The sequence below is a fragment of the Anarrhichthys ocellatus genome, unplaced genomic scaffold, assembly GCF_004355925.1.
Source record: "Anarrhichthys ocellatus isolate YVR2014 unplaced genomic scaffold, GSC_Weel_1.0 scaffold88, whole genome shotgun sequence".
Lineage (NCBI taxonomy): Eukaryota > Metazoa > Chordata > Actinopteri > Perciformes > Anarhichadidae > Anarrhichthys > Anarrhichthys ocellatus.
Window position 1 is genome coordinate 527,330 of NW_022280118.1, and position 10,084 is coordinate 537,413.

Consider the following 10,084-nt stretch of genomic DNA (forward strand, 5'->3'; position numbering starts at 1 on the left):
ACACACACACACACACACACACACACACACACACACACACACACACACAGAGAGAAAGGGACAATCTGTGTGTACATCAATAGGAGTGATCTCACTCAGTGTACAGGTATGTACATCCACCTGTGTCTGTGTGTGTGTGTGTGTGTGTGTGTGTGTGTGTCTGTCTGTCTGTTCAGGAATGGTCTAGTGACATTTCACTCATTTCAGGTGAGGGAGTGAGGAAATCTGCACAGGAAGGAAATAACATCATCACAGACACACACACACACACACACACACACACACACACACACATACACAGACACAGACATTTTATTCTTCATTAAATACTATTTCACATTTCGGGAAACAACAGCACTTCTCCGCAGCATCTCTGATGATTGCCTGGCAACCTCACGGCGACAACGTGACCCAAAGGCAGAGACCCAGTTGTCCGTCAAATAGTTCCAGCGCATACACTACGAACTGTTTGTGATGCAACATCTTGAGGTGTTGGTAGATGTGTTTTTGAACTCTGCGAGAGCCACGCTAGCTGTTTTCTCCCTGCTTCCAGTCTTTATGCTAAGCTAGGCTCTATTTAATGCACATACAGTAGTGTCTTGGGTCTGCAAAAAAAAAGACTTCTTCTGTTTTGTAACGATATTGAATTATACAGTTTCCGCTTGGTTTGAGGCATACTGAGGCCTTACATTCTGTAATCAACAGAGTGAAGGTCCCATAGCTCCCTCTAGAGATGCTATTCTCAACCACGGGAACAGTTCCCTCTGGTGGGCTTCAGAGGGCCATCTAGTTGGCCGTGGGGGTCCTGCCAAATGATAAGATTACATTTTATAATATAGTTTCTGTTTTGGTAATTTACAGAGCTAGTTATTGTTACATTTTGATGTGCTCACTAGTTCACATATATACTAAAATAAATCTAATTAAAATGCATAATTTCAACGACCAGTTATGTTAGAATTTCACCATGCCAACCACGACACATCACCAGGTAGTGACAAACTACTAACTACGTTAGCTAACCAACAGTGACATCAAATAAAATAAAGTGTTTTTTTCTCATTTATTTGGATCTTTTTAAACAATCAGAAGTGGGCCTTGAGGTACAAAGGTGGAGAAGGCCCGCTCTAGAGGGAACAGTGTCCGTTACATCCACAATGTGAGAGCGCTGGACTGATCACCAGTGGTGGAGCTAAATATGTAGAGTTCTCTCTACACAGTTCTCTCTTGCACAGAGGCAAAATTGATATTGATCGTCTCATCTATCAAAGACTGCAAACAAGAGGATTTTCCAAAATGTCTGAGTCTTCCTTTAACAAGGCAACAACGGTGTGTGTGTGTGTGTGTGTGTGTGTGTGTGTGTGTGTGTGTATGGTATTGAAGACCGGAGGCCCCGCTTGTCGAACACAGAAGAAAGGGCCGGGATTAGTTCCACTTTGCAAATTGCCTCGCTTCACTGCCTCAGACACCCCCCCCCCCCCCCCCCCCCCTCCTCCTCCACACCACCCTCTGTCTCCTCCTCTGCCAACTTTTCCTTGAAGAAGATATTTTCCATCAAGAGGTGGACTGATAAACGATAAGAGGGAATCCTTCAATTGCACGGCAGGCGAGGAAGAGGAGGAGGATGAAGAATGGAGGAAAAGAGGATGGTTAGATCTTAAGAGAGAGGAGGAGGAAGAAATGGGGAGGGAAAGATCTGACCATAGACTGGGAGGGGGAGAAAGAGGACAGAGGTGAGGGGGGAAGGTTGAGAAGAAGGAAGAGGTAGACAGTCAGCTGAGGTAGGATAAAGAGGAACAAGAGGGGGAAGATGGGAGTCGGAGGGATGAGGAGGAAGGATGAAGGGATAAGGAGGGTAAGGTTTGGTCAAAGAAGGAAAAGGAGGAGGAGAGAGGTAAGGAGGAAGGGGGGAAGTTATGCCGAACCAAGGAGCCGAGATGTAGCTGAAGAAGGATGAGGACCGGAGGAAGAGGAGGCGGAGGAGGAGATAACTCATCACTGGCAGGAGAGAAAAAGAAGAAAGGAGAAGAGAAAATAAGGAGAAGGAGGAGAGACCTTAAGAAGAAAGAGGAGGAGGAGGATCCCAGGAAGAGCGTGCAGAAGAGGTATCAGGAGGATGGACTGAATCCAGATCTAGAACTCGCAGCATCACAGATGAGGATTAATTACGGCTGTTTTTTTTTACAGAAACAGGAAGTTGACAGAAGTGTGTAGCCCTGCGGGAGTTCAGCTGCTCCCATCAGCTCACTAATCACTTCCAATCCTCTAATCTGCCTCAACATGAGTAGGATTTTCCTCCCACAGAACCGCTGGAAAACATTCAGAAAAAAAAAAAAAAAAAAAGGGCCAAACTGACATGAACCATCAGAATGTGTTGGAATTACATCTGGTCCCTTTTGACCATCAGAACTTTTACAAGAACTTTAACGGGATCTCAACAAGAGGAACCAGGTACACATTTTTCCCATCAGATCTTATAGAGTCCCCCTTGTATTGCTGCAGGTCTCAGGTCTGTTTGTTGTGTGTTTAATACACAAATGGGTCCAAGGTGAAGAGAAAAAGGTGCTCCTGATCAGGTTTTAACTGGATCGGGCCCACTTTTCTTGAAAATTAATATGTGCATGTGCAAGTTGTAAGTACAGATAGGTTAGTTCTGGACCTGTCAAGACCTGTAGTTATTCACTGTCACCTGGTCCAGTCGACGACAAGTTTTACATCCGCCGTCTGTCGTTTAGCAACCACTTAACTTCTGTTGACTGACTGAAAATGGCGTCGGTTGACCAGATGCGACGTTCACTGTTGAATGGTTTGGGAAAAACTGAGCAGCTATCACAGAAATCAGTGAACATGAACACGACGTCAGACTCAACAATGACCTTAAACTAAATGGACATTCATTCTGATTAGAAGTTTGGTCAAAGTCACTGTGTTTTTTAGACTAAATGAATGACTATATAAATAGTATTTTTCGTATTTATATGGTATCCTGGTCACATGATAGGTCATGATGTATTAAATAGAATGAAACCAGGAAACAGCCTCAGACACCCTGATGGATGCGAGATAACGGAAAACATTTTGGTAAATGAGATGTAATGCGAGTTGTTTTAATTCAGATCATTTTGTTCATTTTTCATCTGAATCTCAACTTTCATGTCTGCTGAATATTCTCTACACTACCTTGTGTGTCGTATGTTGATGTTTGACCTCTGAATAGAAAAAGGAAACTGTACTTGGTTAGTTGCTGATCAATCTGTACGTTTCGATATTATTTACTGAGAAAATGATTTAAAATCTCATCTCAGTTTACATGCTGTAAGAAGGACATTCATTCAGTGAGTGTCGACTTATGAAGCATGAAAAACTGATGACTGGATTTAATATTTAAACAGATTACAAACACACACACACAGATTTGCAGACAGGAAGTGTGTTTCTGTGTCGTGGGGTACTTTCATCAATCGGAGGAGAGGAAATCAGCGTTAAGAAGAGGAAAAAGGGGAGTAGAGGAGTGGGCGGGGCTTGATGGTAGGTTGGGTTAGGTGACTTGTAACAAACACAAACACACACACACAAAACCCTGCCTGAAGCCTACAGGTGGTAAAAAACATCTCTGCTGTACCTCTTCCTGACAAAACCCACAGCTACTGACAGGGGAGGAAGGGAGGGAGGGAGGGGTGAGGAGTTGAGTGTGTGGGAGGGGGAGGTGAGGGGGAGGAGGAGGTGCTGCTGGTGGTTGGTTGGGGTTTGACTGGTTGAGGACCTCACCTCGAGGCCCGGTAATGACAGGCCGGTGGTGGTGGTGGTGGTGGTGTGTGAAAGCCGTTCGGGGGGAAGAGGAGGAAGAAGAAGAGGAGGAGGTGGAGGCGCCGCTCGGGGGATGCACGGCGCCGCTCGGCGGATGCACGGCGCCGCAGAAACCAGACTTCTCTGACTTCTTCAGAGCGCCAGCAGGCGACGGCATCCCTGCCAAGAACCATGATGAGGAGGATGAGGAGCGGGTCAGAGGCACCGTGTTCTGTCTTTATTTTAACATTTTAGTTTCTTTTTTAATGCACCTCCAATGGTGGAGAGGAGATGGGGGGAGGTGTGTGTGTGTGTGTGGGGGGGGGGGGTAGATCGAGGCATGGGGCTACAGGGTGTCACAAGGAGTAACAGGTGCACTGACTTTGGTTTGTTTTTTTCATTATCGCTGTACACTAAACTTATTTATTTAGATTTGTTGTCAAAAACTACCAGAAGATGCAATAACATAAAAAAGTAATAATAAATGCAGGATTACGAATCAGAAAAATCCAGAATATAATATAATAAAACTAACAAAACTACAGTTGAAGAAAGTAAAAAATTTAAAACACAAACATAATATTTTTGTCTGAAAACTGCCCCAATAAAAATATAGCTATTGAAATAAAATAAGAATACACAATATTTTAGAAAATATAATGCCATAATAAAATGAATCATCAATAATATCTTTCATGATACAAATAAAATAGATCATAGTTGACCTTCAGCAAAAATCTATCACCAAATATTAATAATCAATTAATTGACAAATTTAAGACTTAAAATATGATAATAAGTCAAAATACTTTTTTAAAAACCTGAGAATGTTTAGGGAAACTGTTGCCATGTTAAGTTACAAAAAAATCATTCAACCATTAATCCAAGAAGAAATAGTTCCATCAGTAACTGTCTCCACTGTGTGACGGGGAAACAGACGCTGGACAACCTGCATGCATCGTTGTTTGTGGTGCACCTGAAGGGGGGCGGGGCTTATAGTATAGATGGACGAAGGTGCAGCAGGAGGAGGAAGAGGAGAGTGGGGAAGGCTGTGTGTGTGTGTGTTTGTGTGAGTGATGAACAGTTGAAGAGGTTTTGTCAGGTGGAAACGAGGCAGTCTGCTCAGCACTTTCTCCTTCCTCACCCTGTTTACACCTCTATCTATCTATCTATCTATCTATCTATCTATCTATCTATCTATCTGTCTGTCTGTCTGTCTGTATATCTTTCTGTCTGTCTATCTATCTACCAATCTTTTTCCTCTTCTCATCTTCTCTGCTGTATCAAATAAGATATGACTTGTAACACACACACACACACACATTCGCAGGTGCACATGGAGAGGGAATTGTGTTTCGCCAAATGTTCCACTAACTGTTAATTACACACACATACATATACCTTTATACACATAAACACACACACACACACACACACACATGCACAGTGTTAAAGTCCATCCAGAAGATTTGTATTCCTTCACAGACATCAACCAATAATAAATAAACAGCCATGATGATGTCATCAGCATGCTGCCAGGTGGGCGGGGTCAGGGTGAGCCTCAAGACCGAAAACAAGGAATGGAGGTGAGGAGTCAAGAAAGGAAAGAATAAAAGGAAATGGGAGGTGGACACAGGACAAGTAAGTAGAGGAGTTGGGAGGAAAGAGGATAAGATGAGGATGGAGTGGAGGAGAATAGAGAGGATATGAGAGGAGACGAGATGAGACTAAAAGGAGGAAAGGAAGAGAGGAAGGAAGGAAGCAAGGTGGGAGAACAGGAGAGGACGGGGGGACAAGATGAGAAGAGAAGGGAGGGAAGGATGAAAGAAAAAACAGGAGGAGACTAGAGAGGATAAAGAAGAGAGGAGGAGACGAGAGAGGCAAGGAGAGAAAAATAACAAGAGAAGAGGAGACAAGAGAGGAGAGGAGAAAGAGATGAGGAAAGGAAGAGCGAAGGAGAGAAAGAGAAGAGATGATGGAAGGAAGAGAAGAGGAGAGGAGAAGAGAGGAGGAAACGAGAGAGGTGGAAACAGGATGAGGATGAGAGGGTAAGGAAGGAGAAAGAATAGGAAAGGGAGGAAGGTCCTTGGAAGGAGAGGATGAGGAGAAACAGGGGGAGGAAGAAGAAAAGAGTCTGGAAACAATGGGTGAAGGAGGAGGAGGAGCAGTGGAGTCCACCAGACGAAACCAGACACGTCACGACACCAAACGACAAACCAAAAAACCACCAAGGTATCTAGCCATCAAGAGGAGGTGGAGAGGAGGAGGTGGAGGAAGGGTAGGTGACGGTTTCACAGACACGAACAGAGAAAAGTAAAAGGCGTGTTCACAGTCTTTACCTTGTCGGGAGATGAATGAGCTAGCTAGAGAGCCGCGCAGCTTATATCCAGCTTTCCAACGCAAGACAGAGGAAAGAAAGAAAAGGAAGCAACAGAGGAAAGAAAAAAGAAAAGCAGCATGAATATACTGAGAGAGGGGGGGGGGGGGGGAGAGAGAGAGAGGTGGAGGTAGCACCTCAACAATTTAGTATTTATATAAGTGTGTGTCCCAGGTCATACTACATACTCATACACACACAGACACCCCAGTGCTGTATCGTGTTTAAATACCTTTAGCCTGTTAACTGCTAAAACCATTATAGTGTGTGTGTGTGTGTGTGTGCTGTTAATAAATGTACAGTAGGACTCCATCGCTCCATCACATTGTGATCAGATCAGTCAGACCGCATCTGTGCAGTTCGGACAAAGCCTAACTCTCCCGCTTCCCGTCTGTGTTCGTTAGACCGTCCGGAATGCCCTGTATTCACTGTAGCTAGCCACGTAGCTAGCCACACGTTGGCTAGTTTACTACAGCGGGGTGAGCCCCAAATAAACAAATATTGCTGTGGTTTTACTTGCACTAAAATTCTAAAAGGGATGCCGAAATAACAAAAACATGATGTAATGTTGTAAGATATCTGAATTCATGCTTTGACAGGTCCGTCCGCAAGGCAAAAAGCAAACAACTTTTAAAATGCTTGTTTTCTGAATGGAGTTCGGATCGATCGGAGCTAGGCTATGCTAACATCGTAGCTGCCATGTCAACACTCAAAATAACGTCATGTAGGCGTAAATACGGCAGCGAAGTTTATTGTTGTTTGCCATAGACAGTCTATGGTTTATACACAAACATGTATCCACATTGTCTCACATATACACATATGAGATACTGTTGTAGAGCTGTGCGGACAGACTGTGGTCTCAATCTCTAGTTTCAAGTCTTCTTCAATACAGCATGATGTTCATTTAGTAAATGATGGTCCATTTAGAGTCAAATAGACCATAAAGCAGGGTACGCTTTAGGGCAAGCTTACTGTGATTCGGCATCTCTACTTCACTCCTCCGCATTCCAAATATGGTAACTTTTGGCTGCGAATCAAACACCATGGCAAATGGTGGCCGTATTCCGAAATTGCCGAACTCGAGGCTTCAAAACGGCGGTCCACAAACCAATGGGTGACGTCACGTTGACTAGGTCTACTTCTTATATACTGTCTGTAACAGGGTCCCCCTGGCCAGCTGGCCTGATTTACACACTGAGATCTGATCACAATCCAGATAACAAGAACAAATATTAAAGAGTCAACTCATAGGACCAGATGTCATTATTCCCGTGACCTGCGTGGAGAAGATGGGGTCTTTATAAGTCTTTATGAGTGTCTGTAGTCAGGTATAAAGACACAATTACCAGCACACATACTCTATGTACACACACGCACCTCTGAGTCCTTAACATGAACATACACACACACTCTCAGAAACATACAATACTTGCATGTCCCCTACATCCTCTCTCTCTCTCTCTCTCTCTCTCTTTCACACTGTTACATGAAAGTGCCGATTCCAAAGCTGCTTTGGAATCGGTAGGTTAAAGTTGGGATGTGTATGAGGTACATGTGTATGGTGGAGGTGGAGGTGAAAGGGCTGGGGAGGTGTAAAGAGGCTTAGGGTTATTCGAGGATGTGGTTGCTCTGGCGACGGGGGGTATCCTACCTGGCTCCACATCGTGCCAGCTGCTGGCCTGGCTGCCGCTGCCCGGAGATCGACCCTGACTGGGGTAGTAGGACTCCTCGCCTGGACTGTCCACGTCCTCCTCCATACACTTTATCCTCTTGGCAGAGCTGGACACACACACACAGAGGACAGACAGAGCAGAATTGTTAACCCCTGTATTGTTGGTCTGATAATTCTTCCTTTGGTCAGTGGACATGGTATTAGGGACAATAACAACCTTGTCCACAAGAAGAAGGCCTTGCGGTGAGAAAGAGAAATGTTGAAACTCTCGTCTCTGCTGCTCCTTCTCATTGAGCTCAAACAGTTTATGGACAAATTTGATTTTATGGACAGAAAACTCTCAGCAAAGTCAGACCTTTAATTGACTTTAACTTGCATAATGTCTTGCTTCCAGCTCAGATGTAGCTTAAGGAAATTAGGTCAGCTGCTTTAAAATCTTCTTTTAATCAATAAATCATGTAGAAACGTCTTTCAACATCTTTCAATCATCCTATAAATAATCATATCTATAGTTTATCTACCTACCTACGATCTACCTAACTCCCTACCTACTTAACTCCCTACTTACCAACCTACCTATCTACATAACTTCTTACCAGCCTACATACCTTCCTACCTACCTACCTTCCTACGTTTCCTCCATACCTAACCACCCTACCTACCTACCTACTTACCTACCAAAACTACCTTCCTACCTATCTACCAACCTAACTTCCTACCTACCTTACTTCCTACCTACCTACCTACCTACCTACTTACTTACCTACCTAACTTCCTACCTACCTACCTAACTTCCTACCTACCTACCTATCCCGGTGTGTGAAGGTGTTTGAACACAGCGAGCAGCAGAAGCTGTGTGTAACTCCGTGCTCTGCATCATTACTGTATGAATGATTGTAAACAGCATCTTAATAAGGTTAAAACACCCCAGAGTGAACACGTCCTTTAATGAGTCCTGCTGCACGCTTCAGTTACCTTCACTGTGTTGTTGTTTTTTCAGGCTTTTACATGTCGGAGTGGAGTGGACTTACATCAGCTACACGGCCGCTCATTAACACACACACATGCCAAAGGCCTCTCTTTCACCAGATGGGGCTGTTTAATAGGAGGGTTAAGACATTTAAGTGTGTGTGTGTGTGTGTGTGTGTGTGTGTGTGACCTGTATGTACACAGTGAGATGTATGAATGAAGAGTCTTTGACATTAGTGTAGACTTAAATATTACCATATGGAGTGGCTCCACTGCCTCGCAGCGCTGTGTGTGTGTGTGTGTGTGTGTGTGTGTGTGTGGGAGGTCTCTGGAGAGATGTGTGGAGTCAAAGAGGAAAGAGAGAAAGAGGGAGTGTAAAAAGACAGGAGGACACACACTATAATCTGAGTCAGTGGTTCGTTGTTATACGTGTGTGTGTTTGTGTGTGTGTGTGTGTGTGTGTGTGTGCGTGCGTGCTGCAGGGCAGGTATCTCAGCAGACAGACAGACGACTCTTGCGACCGCATCGATTTAAAAGAAGAGGTCAGGGCAAACCCTGCAAGCATATGCGTGTGTGTGTGTGTGTGTGTGTGTGTGTGTGTGTGTGTGTAGTTAAGCTTTCTGAAGGCTAAACATGAAACTGTATTTCTGAGGACACAAAGCTCTTCAACACATGCGTGTGTGTGTGTGTGTGTTGTACACATGTACTGTATGTACATTAATATGTATGATTGAATGTTTGTTTGTTGGGATTCATAATAATGTGTTTCTTAAATTCCCCATGAAAATGTACCACAGAGTAAAAATACTCCACTACAAGTAAAAGTCCTGCATTCAAAATATATGTTACAATGTACTCAAAGTACCTAAATCAAAAGTATTCATAGTGCATTCAAAGTACAATGTTTATCTCTGAAGTGGATCAAAGTTTAAAGTAACATAAACGGTGTGTAAAAGATGTATTCAGATACATTCCACCACTGCCTTTACATCAGTAAGGTGTTGTGTCTCAGTATGTTCCTGTTTTACTTTCTTCTCATAGATGTCTGTCAGAGGTGTAAAATAAGTCTTAAGATACAGTAAATAAGAACGGTGAACTTGAGATCTAGGGCGCGCTTGCGTTTGTACCTGGAGGAGGAGGTGCTCGGCAGCGGTCTCCTCATGGCTCCTGGACTCATGTTGTAGTAAGACGAGCTGTCCAGGTCGGCCAGTGAGAAATTTGGACCGGTACCGGCTGCGATAGGTGCTGGAAGAGAGAACAAGAGAGAGAGAGAGAGA

General features: G+C 43.9%; 1 protein-coding gene across 6 annotated transcripts in view; it reads right to left on the bottom strand.

The window, feature by feature from the left end:
• Positions 1-10,084, bottom strand: part of nfia (nuclear factor I/A) — a 175,054-nt gene that overhangs the window by 11,755 nt on the left and 153,215 nt on the right. For 3 of the 6 annotated variants that reach the window (XM_031875269.1, XM_031875274.1, XM_031875272.1), the window contains exons 5-7: positions 9,935-10,052; positions 7,818-7,945; positions 6,126-6,176 (exon numbers count right to left, since the gene is read on the bottom strand). In XM_031875269.1, the coding sequence (XP_031731129.1) occupies positions 6,126-6,176; positions 7,818-7,945; positions 9,935-10,052 (297 nt within the window). Of the gene's footprint in view, positions 1-2,029; positions 3,967-6,125; positions 6,177-7,817; positions 7,946-9,934; positions 10,053-10,084 lie in introns of those variants that run through there. The other 3 variants (XM_031875270.1, XM_031875273.1, XM_031875271.1) reach the window with 3 other exon arrangements.